This window comes from Carassius carassius, chromosome 48, assembly GCF_963082965.1.
Source record: "Carassius carassius chromosome 48, fCarCar2.1, whole genome shotgun sequence".
In the NCBI taxonomy this organism is placed as follows: domain Eukaryota; kingdom Metazoa; phylum Chordata; class Actinopteri; order Cypriniformes; family Cyprinidae; genus Carassius; species Carassius carassius.
Window position 1 is genome coordinate 4,696,885 of NC_081802.1, and position 19,996 is coordinate 4,716,880.

At 37.6% G+C, this 19,996-nt stretch overlaps 1 protein-coding gene across 2 annotated transcripts in view; it reads right to left on the minus strand.

Annotated features, from left to right (window-relative positions):
* Window positions 1–18,244, minus strand: part of LOC132131979 (stabilin-1-like) — a 32,517-nt gene extending 14,273 nt beyond the window's left edge. The window contains exons 1-42 of one of the 2 annotated variants that reach the window (XM_059544179.1): window positions 17,968–18,244; window positions 15,582–15,712; window positions 15,385–15,500; window positions 15,098–15,174; window positions 14,518–14,587; window positions 14,335–14,430; window positions 14,112–14,222; window positions 13,086–13,276; window positions 12,871–13,001; window positions 12,592–12,719; window positions 12,416–12,492; window positions 12,123–12,266; window positions 9,618–9,755; window positions 9,430–9,501; window positions 9,230–9,343; window positions 9,016–9,069; window positions 8,517–8,597; window positions 8,161–8,319; window positions 7,936–7,998; window positions 7,628–7,726; window positions 6,873–6,959; window positions 6,685–6,796; window positions 6,382–6,568; window positions 5,859–5,952; window positions 5,538–5,693; window positions 4,655–4,750; window positions 4,383–4,478; window positions 4,136–4,183; window positions 3,874–4,001; window positions 3,679–3,787; window positions 3,505–3,579; window positions 2,847–2,948; window positions 2,639–2,743; window positions 2,426–2,560; window positions 2,205–2,333; window positions 2,069–2,122; window positions 1,869–1,982; window positions 1,209–1,404; window positions 1,021–1,116; window positions 888–933; window positions 729–808; window positions 474–599 (exon numbers count right to left, since the gene is read on the minus strand). In XM_059544179.1, coding sequence (XP_059400162.1) covers window positions 474–599; window positions 729–808; window positions 888–933; window positions 1,021–1,116; window positions 1,209–1,404; window positions 1,869–1,982; window positions 2,069–2,122; window positions 2,205–2,333; window positions 2,426–2,560; window positions 2,639–2,743; window positions 2,847–2,948; window positions 3,505–3,579; window positions 3,679–3,787; window positions 3,874–4,001; window positions 4,136–4,183; window positions 4,383–4,478; window positions 4,655–4,750; window positions 5,538–5,693; window positions 5,859–5,952; window positions 6,382–6,568; window positions 6,685–6,796; window positions 6,873–6,959; window positions 7,628–7,726; window positions 7,936–7,998; window positions 8,161–8,319; window positions 8,517–8,597; window positions 9,016–9,069; window positions 9,230–9,343; window positions 9,430–9,501; window positions 9,618–9,755; window positions 12,123–12,266; window positions 12,416–12,492; window positions 12,592–12,719; window positions 12,871–13,001; window positions 13,086–13,276; window positions 14,112–14,222; window positions 14,335–14,430; window positions 14,518–14,587; window positions 15,098–15,174; window positions 15,385–15,500; window positions 15,582–15,712; window positions 17,968–18,021 — 4,477 coding nt within the window. In that variant the 5' untranslated portion in view covers window positions 18,022–18,244. Of the gene's footprint in view, window positions 1–473; window positions 600–728; window positions 809–887; window positions 934–1,020; window positions 1,117–1,208; window positions 1,405–1,868; window positions 1,983–2,068; window positions 2,123–2,204; window positions 2,334–2,425; window positions 2,561–2,638; window positions 2,744–2,846; window positions 2,949–3,504; window positions 3,583–3,678; window positions 3,788–3,873; window positions 4,002–4,135; window positions 4,184–4,382; window positions 4,479–4,654; window positions 4,751–5,537; window positions 5,694–5,858; window positions 5,953–6,381; window positions 6,569–6,684; window positions 6,797–6,872; window positions 6,960–7,627; window positions 7,727–7,935; window positions 7,999–8,160; window positions 8,320–8,516; window positions 8,598–9,015; window positions 9,070–9,229; window positions 9,344–9,429; window positions 9,502–9,617; window positions 9,756–12,122; window positions 12,267–12,415; window positions 12,493–12,591; window positions 12,720–12,870; window positions 13,002–13,085; window positions 13,277–14,111; window positions 14,223–14,334; window positions 14,431–14,517; window positions 14,588–15,097; window positions 15,175–15,384; window positions 15,501–15,581; window positions 15,713–17,967 lie in introns of both variants that reach the window. The other variant, XM_059544178.1, reaches the window with a different exon arrangement.
* Window positions 18,245–19,996: the final 1,752 nt, after the last annotated feature.

Below are 19,996 nucleotides of genomic sequence, written 5' to 3' on the forward strand. Positions count from 1 at the left end.
TGGCCCCCCGATCGACCCTGATTTCTCCCAACATTTTTTTTTCACTATTTCTGTCACCAATGGAGGTTTGGTTACTTGCCACTGTTGCCTTTGGTTGATAAGATGGGAACACAATTTCTGGCAACATTGTTTACTTGACTGCACAAACAATATTGTAAGAGAACTGAACTGAGCTGGACAATGACATCACTGAATGAACAATGAACTGACTTTAACTGTTTTCTACTGTCCTCTGGCATTATCAGCACACATTTTCCCGGTTTAACACTGTTTTGTTGTGTCAGCTGCTTTGACACAATCTGTATAAAGTGCTATACTAATAAAGGTGACTTGATTTGAGTGCTAAATTGACAAATGTTGCACAGATGCATTGAGAAAACCATTTAAACATCAAATTTATAACACAAATGCCATGAATCTACTGGTCCATGCTACCCATTTAAATTTTTAAAGTAAGTGAATCACACTTTTACCGAGACACATAACCCCATCACCAATGTAGCCAGCTTTACATGTGCAGCTCCTTTCACCAGGCGATGTTTTTGTGCAGTTTGCATTTATGGAACATCCTCCATTATTTGTGGTACATGGTTCAAATTCTGTGGAAGAAAAATCATTCACAATAAAACCAGGATATTGCGAAATTAAACAGTGTGAATATTGATTTCACTTCCACTGAGAGGGAAAAAACCTTCAATAACAATCTTAGCAAAGAACAACAAACAAACCTTTGCAAAATGTCCCGTTACCCTTAAAACCAGCTATGCAGGAACAAGTTGGATGAGCTCCTGAACTTCCTGAGATACAACTGGAAGAAAAATATTGTATTATAAACACTGATCAATGTGTTTAAAAACGTGTCTTATATTTATGTTTTCCATGCTTACTTAGCATTGACATCGCAAACTCCACCACAGGCATCATTGACTACCGCTGAAATTGAGAAACGTTTATGATGTCAAGTGCATGAAAGTAAGAAACATGCTATCTGACATAAAATAAGTTGATCTTAATACTGACCAACAGAGCAGTTCACTCCCTTCCATCCTTTGTAACAAATGCACTGCCCGTTTCCCTCCATAACGTCCAAACATTTGCCATGCTCACAATGGCATTCTGTCAAATGAAAGCCAAGGGTTTGATGAAAAATGCTTCAACAGAATGCCTACAGAACGACAGTAGAATAGAAAATTGCTTGTTGATGTTACCGGACTTGCAGTCTTTTCCATATCTCCCAGGTTCACACATCTCGCAGGCCGTTCCGTGGAAGCCCTCATTACAGAGACACTCCCCACTGCCATAAAGCCCATCCTTGCATTGACCGTTGTTGGAGCACCAGTTATTCACAGTCCCAGGACATTTGGAGCAATCATGCCCAAAGTATCCTGGACAGCAAGAATGGTCCTAGGAATACATTTACTGTGAGATTTTAATCTGAATCAGCTTGTAAACTGAAGTGTAAACCCAATCCTGATGCAGGAATTTCTAGCTGCACAAATTCATGCATTGTAGTGTTCAGAGTGCAAGAACGGCTTGCATTCTCACTGTTGCCACATGATTGGTGATTGGTACAAACTTTTACTCTATAGTAAGTATTGTCTTTCAGATCAACGACTGTCAAGATGGAGCAACAGTTTGAAGGATATCCTGAGAAGCCAGTTAGGTAAACTATCCACATGTTTATAGTTACCTGAATAATAACAACCGGTTTAACAAGAATTCATTAGATTTGCTTTGAAGGTGTGGATAGAGCCGTGTCAGTTTGAAATCAAGATAGAATATAATAAATACAACCCGATCCAACTATGGAATTTTCATTGACAAATGGAAGTAAAAATATCTTTGAAGAAAAGGAGAAAATGTAGTACCTTAGTTGTTTTTAAACATTCCATGTGACAACCCGGCACATTCAATCTCTTTTTTCCAACTCTTGTCCTGTATATACAATTTGACTTCATATTTTGAGGGAACTTTGGTTGTAGCTGAAGAAACAAGGAGAGGGATACATCATAAAATTCCTTTCACATAAATGTTCAACTAAAACATCAAAAGGACTATATCATCTTACAGGTTTCTCATTTAAAGCGCATTTCGGTTCAGCTTTACAATCTCCACAGCGACCCTGCAAAGACAGCAAATGTTCCTTAAGATCGTCTGTTGCGTCGCTTCAAGATTCACCTTGAAAAATTGTAATGGAAACTTACAGCAACTTTTAAAACCACATCTTTACTGCAGTGGTTCTTGTGGAGATCTAAGACACGTGGGATCCTGAACACTGTGCCATGCCTCGTCTCAATGAAGTGTCCATCTATAGGTACGTCATTAGCCATTGTCTGGAGTTTAGGACTAGTTAGTCACAACTAATTTCATCTATGTCTTGTACAGAATACGATATATAGAATAGTTATTGTTGGTTGTGCAATACCTGATTATCAGTGTCCACAAAAAACATGATCTGAGTGCCATTTCCCAAAAACGTGTTTTTAAAAAGTCCATTGCCCAAGTGTTCAGGAAAGAGTTGCTCGCCTACAATTACGTGATATTTCACGGTGTCTCGGCTCTGTTGAAAAGAGATGCTTTCATCGATTAATTTCACAAGTGAGATGTTTCTAGCATCATTTCTAAAAGTTCTACTCACCAGTTGCGTCGAGTTTGTTTTTTTCAGGTACTCCTGTATGGCACTGTCATTTGGGATAAAAATGGTGTAATCTCTAGTTGGGATACTGTTTTCCAAGTTGTAGAGCTAAAATAAAAACAGAGACAACTATGTTTATGTAACAAAGATATTCTGTTACTTTTGTACAGTTTTTGAAAATATTAAGTTTTTATTCCTAGGCGAAACACACCACTGCTGTCTGCCTGAAAAGGCTGAAATCTGGCGTGTCGTTCAGGAGCGTCATCAAACTGGGAGGCGGTGGAGGGAAATCAGATAGAGGAGGTCGAAGAACCTGTAAGCAAATTTGTCAGAAATGTTTCATATATTTTAGAGAACAAGGGGATTGTAATGTTCAAACGGACATCAGTGTTTTTGGTGAAAAAAACTGGCAACACAAAGGGCTGCCAGGGGGTTGTCTGATTGGTCTGAGTGTGTTTAGGGTGTTGCTATGTTGTTGCTACAGGGTTTAGGATATTTGCTAGATCATTGCTATGCAGTTTCTAAGGTGTTCTACATATTTTTAAGGGCATTGCTATATAGCTACTAGGATGCTGCCATGCATTTGCTCAGGTGCTCTAACTGCGTTTAAGGCATTGCTATGCTACTGCTAGGGTGTGCTCTGTTGTTGCAAGGGTGTTGCAATGCAGTTGTTATGTTCTAAGTGTATTTGGGGTGTTGCTATTTTTTTGCTAAGGTATTCTGGGTGTTGCTATGCAGTTAATCTGGTGTTTAGACATATCTTGGTTCCCTCCTTTCATGCAACTCCAATAAACATTCTAATTTATTGCAAATTCATAACACAAAGTTAATTTTTTATTTGCAATAATCTGTGTGTTAAATTAAATTACCGTGTCAATGATGTGAATGCACCCATTTATTGCCTTGAGATCTGGAGCGAGGATGGTAGCATTGCCGATCATGAGCTGCTGGGGACACAAGGGTTAACAGGTCACATCAGAGGTTAAAGATGACCAATTTAAGGTGTTAACTAATTCAAGTGGTGAGTTTTGTGTTACAGCTACCCTGCCGTTGCTTTTGACCTCCCATTTAGTCTTTCCTAGGGTCTGGACTGTTTTACCAACCAGCTTCTGTAAGTCTTCAGAGGTGTATATGCCATCTAAAAAATGAACCCTAGACAGAAATTGCACACGGAAAATGCATTTATTTCATTTTTCAAACATCAGAAATCAGTTCTCAGTGTCGATCCAAACACTTACTGCAGAAGGTGAGGAAGCGTGTAATAATCGAACCAAATCGACTCCTCCGAATCGCTGAGGTTTCTGAAAGCAGCTTTAGATGGAACCAAAGCCGTGACTCTGCTGTCACTGTCAATCACTTTGTGCCTCTGCAGATGAACACAGAAATCTTGTATAGTAATATATTCACATGATGTTGCAAACGGAGTAATACTTGTTTAAATGTTCACATGATGTTGCAACAACATTATTGTAAATTGAATAATTGAAAAGATGAACTTACTAGAAGGAAGCGGTTGAAATTATAAAACTCTGAGTTTCCATCTAGCTCCTGAAAATAAAAAAATCTATTGTGAATGTGTCCATATATAGTATGTTGAATTCAGATGTTTTTTTTTTTTTTTTGCTTTTTTTTTACTTGAAGAATAAGGTATTATAGTTATGTGTTGACCTTTTATTGTTAATTTAAAATTCTGTTATTGGTAGCTGATTTATCACAATTAAATGAATGCATAAATGCGTAATCTTACCATAAGCATGTTTCCATAACATGTGATTCCATCGCCTTTGTATTCGCTTCGGCACACACATTCACGTACTCCAGGGCTCTTTAATTTACATGTGGCCTGGACAAATTATCAGACAGTTATGCCTCATTGCACACTAGCTCTTGCACGTAGAAAAAAAATCCAAGGCTTGTATATAATTTCAGCAGAATCTCTCCAGCTTCCATATTTTGACAGATTGTTCAGACATGTACAGATTTATTTAACAGATAAATCTGCAAGCAAGAAATACAGACCAGAGAATGGCAGCCTCCGTTATTTGACATACAGGGGTTGACAATTTTGCAGACGATGCCATCTCCCATGTAGCCTTTCCTGCAGCTACATTCATTCTGAACAGAAAAGAAAGTTGGAACAAAACTCAGTTCTGGGTATGCAATATTCATTTATAGCTAAGTTCTTGGATGCGTTTTATACAAGTATTAATTCAGTCTCAGATTTTCTCTTAAAATTTCTTTAAAGAAATGCAAACTTTCATAAATACCTCAATATAATTTTAATACAATATATCAGTAATCTCTGTCTATTGATCTAACAACTGATTTTGGCATTTTAGCAACTATATGAAAAGTTTGAGATTTTTGAGACGTCTAGTATTATGTTAAAATTGTGAGTACAGTTGTTATGTTACAGATAATTTTTTTTATGTGAATATTGCAAACAGGCCTTTTTTTCTAAATGGGTTTTTGGTAGTTTTGTGCATTTTCCTGAAGCTCAAACATGAGATCATGGGTTAAAGCAAAATTCACATGCAAGAAGTGATGAAGATTTACAAAAGCATAAATGTAATCACCCTCAGATTGTAGTTGTGAAACTGACATAACAATATACATGTTTTTTTAATTCTGTGCACCTGCTTTTAAAAAAGAAATTTGTGGGTCCAACCGACATCATAACTGCAATAGAAATACAACACAAATATGTTTTTAGGTCAAATTGACCTAGAACATGAGATAAGGGCTAGAGAAGACACGAGTGAACCTCCAACATGCAAAAGCCTTTCAACAGGAGCTTCATTTAATCTCAGTGGTGTCTAGGAAAAACAATGGAGATAGAGATTTTTTTGTAATTTTTCTGTCCTACCGGTTAGTTGTATCTTCACAGATTGTCCAACATTACCTGTCCTGGTCCGGTGACTCTGCATTCTGCATTTTCATGACATCCACCACGACTCTCGCTCAAACAGTTATTGATTCCCACACACAAACGTCCATCACCTGTCCATCCTTCCATACAAGCACAATTTACCATTCCTGCACTGTACATGCATCTGGCCTATAAAACACACACACACAAAAACCCAACATGAGCTTATCATAGTATCATATATCATAGAAAGGTATTAGAAAGTCCGACAGATTCTAGAAAATTGGTTCATTCTGCAAAATTAGGCAGACATTGCTAAAAGCAAACCACTGGAAAAGGGAACATCTGTTTTACATTGACATCGCAGCCTCCTCTCTGAGGTTGGAGGCAGGGATCGGTTTTAATGCAGGTGTAGCCGTCTCCTTCATATCCAGGCAAACAAACACACCTATAGCACAATGTATGATAGATCAATAACATGCCAAAGATTAACAAGTCTGCACATAAACTGCCATTACTAACATGCTTGCTTCAAAGGGCACTGCAGTAAAAGTATTGGGCTCTTAAAAAAAACAAAAAAAGATATTTGCAAAAAAATAACATTGTATAAATAAAATTAAATAAACCTGACTGTATAAAGAAATAAAATAAAATTATAAAACTGATTGTGAAAAGTAATGTAAAAAAAAAATACCTGATTGCAGTCTAAAATAAAATAATGGGAATTGAGTATAAATATTGGGTTGTCAAAAATAAACCTGCCAAATATTTGCTGAAATGATAAATGGTAAACAAATGATTAATTAAACAAATGATGAATAAAAAAATTAAAATAAAATAAAATAGCTGACTGCAGTCTACAATGATCTACACTAACATGGTTTGCTCGTTGTTGTAGACACATTTGGCATGAATGTGGCAGTGCTCGAGGACGCCGTCTGAATTGCAGGGGGTGGCTGTCTGGTCACAAAGCTTCCCTGAAAACCCATCCTGACAGGATCCTCTTCTACACACCCCCATACTGCCAGGCCTGTTATCACATATGCCATGGACACAGTGGCAGTCTACAGGAGCAAACAGAGCACGAGCAGAGAAAGAGGTCACTGTGACTGGTAATATATCAGCGGGGTCACGGTTTGTACAAAAATCCTTTGACAATATATAAGGTATATAACTTCACCTTCATCACAGTTCTCTCCATGTTTGTTGGGGTCTGAGCAGAGGTGGCAGCCTACACCTGTAAACGCTGCTTCACACTTACAGGAGCCGTTCCCATTGATGCCATCAAAACACTATGGACAGACAGATGACAAATAAACACCAGAACTTCCAGTCACGATTGTAGTGACCGCAGAGTTGCATACTCACAGTCCCTGTGTCATAACATGGGTGCTGGAAACCCCCAATACACGGTTTACAGTCCGGCCCATAGAAACCACTACAACACTGTGGCATCTGAAAACAAGATGGTGCACTTCTCACAAACGTCCATATTCATACAGATTATTCATTATAAATTGAATGCATTAGTGCCCGTCCACTTTTTCAGTGGAGGTGGTTCAGATGCATTTTTGCTAAAAAAAAGTTTAAAATCTATAAACCAAGCCAACCAGCTACAGAAGAATCACAACATTACAAACTTTGGAAAAATAAATGGGCGAAGACAAATGTACAAGACTGTGTATTTAATGGCTTCAGTAAGGGAAAGAACTACAATCCCATGAACCACTGCAAATTACATTATCGAATTAAACAATGGTGAAACTCATTTAAAGTTATTAATTATACCTGTAGAAACAATATTTTTTTAGTTTATTTCAAAATATGTGTTTATTTACAAGCTTCTGTGGTGTGATTTGCTCACTGCAACTCAAATTATTTTGTATGGAATCATGGGTAATGTAGTTCTTCATTTTGAATTCTGCTCTTAAATGGGATTACTTTGAGAATAAATTGAAATAATGCAGATTGATGGCTTCAACTGAGGTATATACACTCGAAGAACAACCTTGTAGCATATAGTAAGTCTGTCTTTAAAGGTTTATAAGCAATTGTTAAAAAACAGTTTAGCAAACAATTGTGGGTTGTGTTTGTATGTGGGATCTGAGATCTTGTTTTCATACCGTCTGAGTAATGTTGCAGTATTTGGCACAGCCTTCCTCATAGATAGAGTATGACCATCGTTGATCAGGAATTGGTTCACAGCCTCTAAAATAATTTTCCTACCAAGGTGAAAAAAAAGCTCAAATACAGTGTTCCCATCAATAAATGATACAGCTGTACTGTAAATGTTGCTCATGTTTAGATATTCTTCATTGGTTGTTTTAATTTTGAAAATATATTCATTTAAAATGTCTTTTATCAATTACATACTGATTATAGATGCGTTAATGGATGATATAGGTCATAATTAATTGAAAGCATCAAATACCAGCTCAACACTTCCAGGCGGACATTGTGTCTCATGGAGATGGCTGCATCGGACACAGTGACCCTATGAAAAGAAGGAACATTTTTCCTAGAATTTTTAGAAAACCTTGTTGTACAGATGTTTTATTAACCATAATAAATAAATTAATTGTATTTAACATAAAATTGAACACAATCATTGCGTTGGTCACTTGATTACGTGAAGACACATTTAAAAGGGACCTACAAAAGAGATCCTGCTCCCATTTATATCACACCGATGGGGCATTATGGGAACTATGAAGGAAGGCACAAGAACTCCATCAATCATGTGAATGATTCCATTGGATGCGATAATGTCTTTCGTTTCGAGAGATATTCCTTTATCGCCCAGAAAGACTCTTCCCTGTGGATTGATTGAGAGAGTGTAAAAACGGCAGTACCATTATTTTTCAGTTTCCCATTATTACAATGCCGCTAAGTCGCCAAATTTTTTATTTGAAAACAGAATGAGGGCTAAAACATTTGTACCAAATTTCATAAAAATTGCTCATTCCCATTAGGAGTTAAAGCCAATGTAATCAATAAAGCACATTCACTTACATCCTCAGAGGCATTGATCCTTAAGACCTCATTGGCCATTGTAGTAATCTCAGACATGCTAGCAAGCTGGTCCACAGTGACCTTAGGCAAGGATATTTTAAGATTAGTTTAAAAACTCAAACATTCATTTAGTATTATTTACAAAATGGTCCAAAAATATTGCAGTCTAAATTATAAGTCCTGAAGCAACCCCTACACTTAACCTTGGAGGCAGCTAATTCTAATCTCACAAGACACATCTAATCTTCACATACAGGTAATGATGTTTACCATCAACAAATGACCCCAAACATGCCCCAATGACCCAAATAAACTCACAGGCATACATATTTTTGTCCAATCAGATGCTTCCTAGAATATAATTTCTTAAACTTTTAAAAACATTTTCATTTGTCAAACCATTTAATTGGAAATAATGTTCATAAAAGCCTAATATTGAAGTCAAATTAACTGTGGTTAACCATTCAGCACATGATTTTGTATGTCAAAGGAGACTCACAGCAGCCAGGGAGAACATATGGTGTTTCAGAAGTGACTGAAGCTTTGGTTTGGCCTTTAAAACAAAGAGATGAAAGATCAGCGTGTGTTATTCGAACACATATATGAACATCCTAAAGATTTGATTAAAATCATTAGTAAATCTGTGTTCTGAATAATTTGTTTTGTACATATCCAACTTCATTAGAGGTAGAAAACACATAATGGCAGCTCACGTCATTCAGCATGTACACAAGACTTCCATCTCTGAATCTGTCTATGGCTGTGTTGGTTGGAACAAACACTGTGAGTGGACCTGAACCTCTGACAGGCAACAGGGCTCCACAATTCTGCAGCAGAAAGAAAGAAAAAATGTTCTCAGTGCATGGGTTCAGTGGAGAAATGCAGAAAAAGATTGCGAGAGGAGATCACTCACATCAATCAGAGACAGGAATCGATTGAACCTGTCATCCTCTCTGAAAATCTCCCCGATGGTCTTTGAGGAGAACTTGAGGTTGCAGAAAAGAACATCTACATTAGAGGGTGTTAAGGTTGGTGCTGTGTGTCATTCATCAGATATTATTGCTAGATTAGCTGCTTGTGAAACTGTTTGAACAGCTTTACCTCCATGTTGTTGTTTGAAGACTCGATATGAGCAAGCGTAAAGGGCTTGTCAATAATATGAATTATTCCATTAGATGCTGGGATATCGCTCTCAAGTATAGTAAACAACATGTCTGGATCTCTCATCAGGATAAAATGCTGCAGACACATGCAAAAATCAGTGGATTGAGGCATTTATATATCAGACAGAAAAAATAGACAGAGAGAATGATGAATAGAACAATAGACAGACATTTATCGATAGATAGAATGAAAGATAGCATGACAGAACAATATACACTTACCTAAAGGATTATTAGGAACACCATACTAATACTGTGTTTGACCCCCTTTCGCCTTCAGAACTGCCTTAATTCTACGTGGCATGAATTCAACAAGGTGCTGAAAGCATTCTTTAGAAATGTTGGCCCATATTGATAGGATAGCATCTTGCAGTTGATGGAGATTTGTGGGATGCACATCCAGGGCACGAAGCTTCTGTTCCACCACATCCCAAAGATGCTCTATTGGGTTGAGATCTGGTGACTGTGGGGGCCATTTTAGTACAGTGAACTCATTGTCATGTTCAAGAAACCAATCTGAAATGATTCAAGTTTTGTGATATGGTGCATTATCCTGCTGGAAGTATCCATCAGAGGATGGGTACATGGTGGTCATAAAGGGATGGACATGGTCAGAAACAATGCTCAGGTAGGCCGTGGCATTTAAACGATGCCCAATTGGCCCTAAGGGGCCTAAAGTGTGCCAAGAAAACATCCCTCACACTATAACACCACCACCACCAGCCTGCACAGTGGTAACAAGGCATGATGGATCCATTTTCTCATTCTGTTTACGCCAAATTCTGACTCTACCATCTGAATGTCATCAGAAATCATCACAGACTTATTAGACCAGTCAACATTTTTCCAGTCTTCAACTGTCCAATTTTGGTGAGCTCGTGCAAATTGTAGCATCTTTTTCCTATTTGTAGTGGAGATGAGTGGTACCCGGTGGTGTCTTCTGCTGTTGTAGCCCATCCGCCTCAAGGTTGTGCATGTTGTGGCTTCACAAATGCTTTTCTGCATACCTCGGTTGTAACGAGTGGATATTTCAGTCAAAGTCGCTCTTTTATCAGCTTGAATAAGTCGGCCCATTCTCCTCTGACCTCTAGCATCAACAAGGCATTTTCGCCCACAGGACTGCCACATACTGGATGTTTTTCCCTTTTCACACCATTCTTTGTAAACCCTAGAAATGGTTGTGCGTGAAAATCCCAGTAGCTGAGCAGATTGTGAAATACTCAGACCGGCCCGTCTGACACCAACAACCATGCCACGCTCTATTGCTTAAATCACCTTTCTTTCCTATTCTGACATTCAGTTTGGAGTTCAGGAGATTGTCTTGACCAGGACCACACCCCTAAATGCATTGAAGCAACTGCCATGTGATTGGTTGATTAGATAATTGAATTAATGAGAAATTGAACAGGTTTTCCTAATAATCCTTTAGGTGAGTGTACAGTATGATAGATAAAGTGATAGAATGATAGAACAATAGAAGGACATACAGAAGAATAGAAAGATAGATAGAATGATTCAAAGAAAAACAGATATAATTATAAACAGTACAATAAACAGAACAATGGACAGAATGTTAAAATGATAGACACAATGAATGAATGATAGATAAAATGATAAAACAATAGATAGCATGGTTTAAAGAATGATAGAAAGAGTTATACATGATATAATAGATAGAATGTTAGAATGATAGAATGTAAGACTGATTGATAGAATGCAAATAAGTATAGAATGATAGACGGGACAATAGAACGACTGATGTGGAATGACAGAACGTTAGATAGTACAATAGGAAGAACAGAAAAAAATATGACAGAACGATAGAAAAATGATATAATGATAGACAGTACGATAGATAGAGTGATAGATAGTATGATAGAACAATAGATAGAATGTTAGAATGATTGACAGAATGATAGATAAAATGAAAGGATGATAGATAGCACGATAGAATGATAGAGCAATAGAACAATGTAAAAGACGATAAATGGAATGTTAGAAAAATAGACAGAATGACAGAAGGATAGACGGAACGATGGAAAGACTGATGTAGAATGGTAGCTAGTATGATAGTGTGAAAGATAAATCGATAGACAGAATGACAGAATGATATAAAGAATAATAGAACGATAGTATTGTAGATAATATGAACGATGGATAGATAGATAGATAGATAGATAGATAGATAGATAGATAGATAGATAGATAGATAGATAGATAGATAGATAGACAGATAGATAGACAGACAGACAGACAGACAGACAGACAGACAGGTGGATGGACGGACGGACAGGCATTAGATCGATGGATGGATGGAGTGATGGATGATAGATGGATAGATGATAGATGAATAGATGATGGATAGATGGATGGATGGACATTAGATAGATGGATAGATGAATGGATAGATGGATAGATAGATGATGGAAAGACAGATGGACACCTTTTTTGTTTTGAATCTGATCTTTTCTCCTCCGTACATCCACATGTCTTTCCCCTCCAGATCTCTGTAGAGTTTCTGTCCGAGGATGAGGTGATTTTTGCACACTGCATTCAGGACGCTGCTCGATGACCTTCCTGTAAGCGTCTAAAGAGCACAGCACATGTAAACATCTGTTCGCGACAAACAGGAAGTTGTCACACGCAAAAAAAAACAGGAAACATTATGAGGACGTGAAACACAAACTGCAGACCACTGTTTGGGTGTTTTTTTGTTTTTTGTCTGCTTCAACCCACTTGGAATGGATTCTGTCCCACAGGAATGAACGCCGTGAACGGGCCGTGCTGGCTGAGTGTGAACTCACACGCTTGCTCTGAAAAACACAACACGCTGTCAGAGCTGTCCGATTTTAAACTGATAAAGCAAACTCAAAAGAGCGGGGAAGCAGATCTGGTGATCTCAGCAGACCCACCAAAGAACCGAATGCTTCCAGTGAGGTTTCCTGCCTGACTGCCATCTCTGTCCAGCTCCAGAACCCTTTCCATGAGGTTAGCATAGCAACGTCTGCCATCGCCGATCTGTTGAGCGTTGCATCGGCAGCTGAAAGAATGAAACGTCTCGGGTTATACCCCTGGCCTTCTGCGAGCATCTGAGCAAAGCCTCTCAGCTACTCATGACGCAACAGAATCACTTTTGCAGGATGTGAAAGTTGCCTTTGTCATGTTATCACGAGAGAAGCACCCAGACAGACCTGGGCGTGCCGTCTGAGTTGGTCTCACAGCGGGCGCTGACATGGCATGAACCCGATGTGCAGGCCGACTTCTGCGTGCAGCCCTTGGACGGGTCGGACGATTCCATTCCAGGCAAACACACACATTTCGACTGGAGAGAAACACACACAACACTCACATAGCAACAATCCACATTGAATTCGACATTAGCTTCAGATTTAGATTCATTACTCACCTTTCCTGGGCTTGTGAATTCACAGGCGGTGGACTCTACAGGACAGCCTCCGTTTTTAGTGTCGCAGGGGTTGATGGGAATGCAGTGTTTGCCATCTCCTCTGAATCCCTCTTCACACTCGCACTGAAACTTTCCACCGCTTAATACACATTTAGCATTTGTGTCACAAATCGCCGGTGAACACCAGGAACCTGGAACGGGACAGAAAGACATGATGGATAGGAACCAGCCTCTAAAATGATTGAGAAACCTAAAGTCAAGACTTTGTTTTCAGTTTTGAGGTTTTAGTTTATATGGTTTTTCATAATGTGTTGTTTCAGACTAGTGGAAAGAACACACTTTGGAGTGTTTATTCTATTGCACTTTATCTGTTTGCGTCTGTTACAGTGCATAACATTTACAAGCCATTTTATCTAAAAAAGTTTCACTTCATTAGCACTTACATACACAAAATGTACAGTTTTATTCCCATCTATATTCGGAATAATTTTACTGAATGTTTGTTCATATTGTTTGTATGTTGTGGGTTCAATTCCCAGGGAACACATGTTAGGTAAACATTTTTTAGCCTGAATGCACTGTAAATCACTTCGGATAAAAGCGTTAATTTATCATTTAATTCAATTTTAATATAGTTCTCTTGGTTTTATAGAACACTTTGTTCCTAAAATCATGCTGAATATGCTTTCCTGGATGTTGACAGTACTTTCCCCTCAATAAAAACCTAATAACTCTAATATGTCAATCAAATTTAATTCAAATCTATTTTGAACATGGTTTTATCCAATGTTCTTTATGCAAATATTCAATTACAGACTGCCTCGTTTGCACATTTAAACATAACATTTCAGAAAACTTGCGAATTCTGAAATTCTTAATGTAACCAATCAATAAATAAATTACTACGCTGTTCACTTGGGATGTCTTGCATTAAAACTAAAGAAAAATTATCCTATATTTGCAAAATGCATCTCATACATATACACATTATGTAATGTTTAACATGTAGCTAAACATCGGAGGTACCTGTACATGCATTTCCTTTCTTCTTGAATCCAGGCAGACATTCGCACACAGCATTTGTGTCGTCTCCCTTACAGTATGAATGGGCTGGGCAGTTTGAACAAGATGAAGAAACTGCACAGGAAACGAAAGGTGTGATTTAACAAAATAAGCATAATTATATTTACTGAAAGTAACTGGATATTGAATGCACCATGGGTATGTATAGACACAATACCTAAGTTACCTTTATCACACTTTGGTCCTGAAAATGGCGGCTGACAGTAACATTCACCATCTCCATTCGGACCGGAGTTACACTTTCCATTCACACAGCTGCACTCTATAGCAGTTTAACAATTAGACAATTTTATCTCCAAAAATGGTGATTATTATCTTATGCTATCAGAAATCAACACAAATAACAGACCTGAACGGCAGTGGTCTCCATAGGCATTCTCATTCAAACAATTCTGACACGCAAAGCCTATATATCCCTCCTGAAAAAAATGTTGATTATTATTAATATTACCACTATTATTATATATATTTTTTTTAATTATTATTATTAGGTACAAATGTAATTGAACATAGCTTATTTTAATAAATTAATAAATAAGCATCAATTTAATTAAAAAAAAATTGGAATTAACAAAACTGAAGAATATTATTTTTTAATATTATTTAAATACATACATACATACATATTTTCTTATTCATTTATGTAAAAAAAAACCTGGATAATTATGTAGAAGTAAAAAAAAGCACAATTCAGAAAAGTAACTCTGATGAAGGCTATACTATTAATTCTGTTATACTTTATTTATTTTATATTATGTTACTTAAAACTTTAATAAATGTTGATCTATTTCAACAAAAACGTTTGAATTAACATAAAAATATAATTAGAATGACAATTCATATTTTTGAAAAATAAATAAAATTAAATAAAAATGTAGTGCATTTTAAAGTTTACTTTAAGTAAAAGAATGCAACTCATATGCACTTACATTACAAACACAGGTGCCATTTTCAGATGCACATGTACCATAACCGTTACAAATCTTTCCAGACCAGCTAGGGCAAGCTAGAAAAACACACAAGACTAGTTAGAAAATTCATCATTTAGTAGATACTAACCTAAAGCACCATAAAGTACATTTAACCATATCACCATACTTGACTGATACCGATCACTCTGTCTGTATGGTCTGAAAAAGTGTTTACATGCTAATTTATATTAGATAGATAGATGCTTGATGACATTTTCTAAACACTTTATCTCAGTGTAACTCACGCAAGCACAGGGAGCCCCAGAAGCCCGGACAGCAGTGCTGGACTGTCGTGACCCCCTGACAGCTGTGAGAACACCCTGACAGCTCCACTTGACGACTGCCGATTTCCACAACGTATCTGAAGCAGGGGTAAGGACAGAACACGTTAAACACAAACTTTCTGAGCGAACAGAAAGGAAGAGCCTGGCTAATAACATACTTGCAGATATCGGGGTTCTGGTTGATCTTCCTGAACCCTTGCGGGCAGACGACGGCAGCGGAAGCGGCGCAGGAGGTGCAGGGAGTCTTGTGAAGGACATCAACGGACGCATCGCAGCGATTAGAAACGGCCTGGGAACGACAATAAACGAAAGTTGGTTCTAAAACAAACATTTAATATCATTGCTGTGGACAAGCAGGCTAACGTAAAGTAAAAAAAGGGATTTATGCGAAAAACTATTTTTTCAGCGCAAATCTACTCTGAGGTAACGTTAAAGTAACAAGTTCAAATGTTTACACCATAGTATTTGTACTTTATACTTCTTGGCATTAAAATATTATGATATTGTTATAAACGTGATACATTTAACAAAAACCCACCAATTCACTATCTCAACAAATTAGAATATGGTGAAATGCCAATCAGCTAATCAACTCAAAACACCTGCAAATGTTTCCTGAGCCTTCAAAAATGGTCTCTCAGTTTGGTTCACTAGGCTACACAATCATGGGGGAGACAGCTGATCTGACAGTTGTCCAGAAGGCAATCACTGACACCCTTCACAACGAGCCTCAAACATTCATTGCTAAAGAAGCTGGCTGTTCACAGAGTGCTGTATCCAAGCATGTTAACAGAAAGTTGAGTGGAAGGAAAAAGTGTGGATGAAAAAGATGCACAACCAACCAAGAGAACCGCAGCCTTATGAGGATTGTCAAGTAAACTGTAGCTCAATTGGTAGAGCATTGAGCTATCAAGTGCAAGGTTGGGGGTTCGATTCCCTGGGAACACATGATAGGTAAAAATTGATAGCCTGAATGCACTGTAAGTCGCTTTGGATATAAGCGTCTGCTAAATGCATACATTTATTTTTTATTTATTTTATTTATACTGGATTAAAGAATTTGAGTGAACTTCACAAGGAATGGACTGAGGCTGGGGTCAAGGCATCAAGAGCCACCACACACAGACGTATCGAGGAATTTGCTGAACCACAGACAACGTCAGAGGTGTCTTACCTGGACTAAGGAGAAGAAGAACTGAACTGTTGGCCAGTGCTCCAAAGTCCTCTTTTCAGATGAGAACAAGTTTTGTATTTCATTTGGAAACCAAGGTCCTAGGGTCTGGAGGAAGGGTGGAAAAGCTCATAGCCCAAGTTGCTTGAAGTACAGTGTTAAGTTTCCACAGTCTGTGATGATTTGGGGTGCAATGTCATCTGCTGGTGTTGGTCCATTGTGTTTTTTGAAAACCAAAGTCACTGCACCGGTTTACCAAGAAATATTGGAGCACTTCATGCTTCCTTCTGCTGACCAGCTTTTTGAAGATTTAATTTTCCAGCAGGATTTGGCACCTGCCCACACTGGCAAAAGCACCAAAAGTTGGTTAAATGAACATGGTGTTTGTGTGCTTGACTGGCCAGCAAACTCACCAGACCTGAACCCCTGAGACAATCTATGGGTTATTGTCAAGAGGAAGGTAATACACAAGAGACCAAATAATGCAGATGAGCTTTAGGCCACTGTCAAAGAAACCTGGGCTTCCAGACCACCTCAGCAGTGCCACAAACTGATCACCTCTACGCCACGCCGAATTGAGCCAGTAATTAAAGCAAAAGGAGCCCCTACCAAGTATTGAGTACATGTACAGTAAATGAACATACTTTCAAGAAGGCCAACACTTCACAAAAAATGTTTTTTATTGGTTTTATGATTCTAATTTGTTGAGATGAATTGGTGGGTTTTTGTTAAATGTAAGCCAAAATCATCACAATTAAAAGAACCAAAGACTTAAACTACTTCAGTCTGTGTGCACTGAATTTATTTATAACAAGAGTTTTGAGTTGAATTACTGAAATAAATGAATCTTTCCATGACATTCTAATTCATTGAGAAGCACCTGTAGGGGTTATAAACAACCTATTTTCATGCAACTTTCCTGAATGTATCTATCATAGTAAATAACTATAATATAAATCAAAGTACCTTATTATTATCTGATATCAGCAATGCACCATGGTACCACCACTACTTGCCAGGATTTACACAGTATTATACAATGGTATTATTATAGTCCAAAAAAAAGTTGTTAATTAAAAATAAGACCACCCTTACAAAAGTGTAATGGGTCAGTACCATGGTACAGTAACCAATCACAAAAAAATACCAAAAAGTAGAAAGAGTACCTTGGGCAGTATTGATTTGTTTTGGACACTATGGTAGCACTTGTAATGGCAATATAATTTTACTTATTTAGTTCATATTCACATAATAAACAATTTACATGGTTTTTCAATAAATACCTTGGCATAACCACGGCGCATGTCCAAAAAGCTTTTAACTAATTATTTAAAACGTTAACTAAAGATGTAAGCAACCACTTTTCAACTTACCTGAATGTGTGAAGTCCACAGTACCATGAGTCCCAAAATGAGAAGATAAGACATGTCTGCTTCCCCAAAACCAGAAAAAATTCCAAAAAAGTCGTCAGATAAAAATGTAACAAACAGAACTACCTCTCCTGAGAGCAGCCACTATCTCCAGTCACTGGACACAACAGAATGTCTCAATTTCATACATCTCCAGAAAAACCTCTTCAGACCTTCTCACTCATTGTGCTTTCAAAGATTTGCATGTTGAGCAGCTGGACGCGGAGCGAGAGAAGTTTGATTTGACACACAGCGGCTTCGAGCAAGAGAAAGGGTGAGAAAAACATCCTTTCCTGACAGAAAAATCACCGGATTTCCTCCATCGTTTGCCTCAGTGGTTTGGGAAGTCCATGTTTGTCAGCTGACAAGATTACAGGTCTCAGCAGAATTTAAAAAGGCACACTGAGCATTTGCAGATTTCTTAATTTTATTTGACAGGGTCACATAAAAAGTATGCCAGCAGCACTAGGGTTAGAGTTGAGGTTAATTCTATTTTAAAAGTAAAAAACTTGTGAAAAGGGTATTTAAACAGTGACATTCACACATTTAGTAGCACTTTTATCTTAAATCAGTTGGCGTTTTCTATGGGAATCAAACTTTTGCTCTTGGAGTTGTAAGTGAAGTACTCTACTATTTGACCTACAGGAATGATAAAATTAGTTTTGATCAATCATAAACTTTTATATCTTTTTTTAACTTGAAAAAGCAGTTCTTTTTTACAATTCTATTTCTGTGCACATTAAATTTAAATGGCTAAATTCAGTTAGATCAGTAGATTGAAACTGGAAAGCAGACATTTAATATAGTTAAAGAACAGCGGCGTTCACCCTGCAGCACTGCTGTGTCAGTTGAGTCAGTTTGAGACTTTGAGAGTTCCTGCTATTGTTTGTCTGCTGAAAAGTGATAGTTGACAGAGGAATGTTTGCTTTGAAAAGAAAACACAATGTTGAGGGGCATCAGGTTTAAAATAGTTATTCGTTTTTATATTGCTTTTTGTTATCACAATTTAGTGATCAACTGTGATTTGTGCCACATAATAATCTGGGATATTTAACATAAAATGGTTCAGCTTTTTAACTTTTCTAAATTATTTGACTTTTTTTGTATGGCAGATAATAAAACGGGTAAAAAGAGGGACTCAAGCCATATCTAGAGACCAGAATTTTAGAGACTCGAGGTTGAGCTTTTTGTTGGTATGCAACTACCCAGAACACCCTAGCAAATACATCATAATGCAATAAGAACAGTCACGGCAATTGAGAACACATTTGCAACCACATAGCAATGCCCTGACAGTGCCTTAGCAACTAATAAGCAATGCATTAAAAACCACAGAGAAAATCTTGCAAGTTGTTACCCCTTAGCAAGGCATGAAAAACCATTTAGATTACCTTGCAAATGCATAGCACCCACATGACTGTATAGCAATGCACTAAAAATGACTCTGAACACCCTGGAAACCCTCATATAATACTTCAGCAACTCCTTAGCGAAGCACTAAAATGACACAGAAAATATTAGCAACTGTATATATTATTTATGCATGAAAACTGTTTAGAACACCTTAGCAACTGCATAGAAACACCCTAGCAACTGTATAACAATGCACTATAAACTAGTCAGAACTGAAAACCATCTACAAAGTCTAGCACATGCTTAACAACCTCATAAAAAACCATGTTAAAACCCCTAGCAACTGCACAGCCATTCACATAAAACCACTCATAATGCTCCAGTAGATCCTAGAACATTGCCAAACCATCCATGCACAGCACCTTAACAGCAACATTAGCAATGCATGAAAAACCCCTCTGAATACCCTACTAACCACAATGTACTAAAATCACTGGAAACCACATAGCAACACCATGGCAACTACCTACAATTCTTTAACAGTGACAGAGCAAAGCACAGAACAACTTAGCAACCATGAAGCACTGCCCAGCAAGGTGCTAAAAGCCACTCAGAGCACAGTAGCAACAACATAACACCT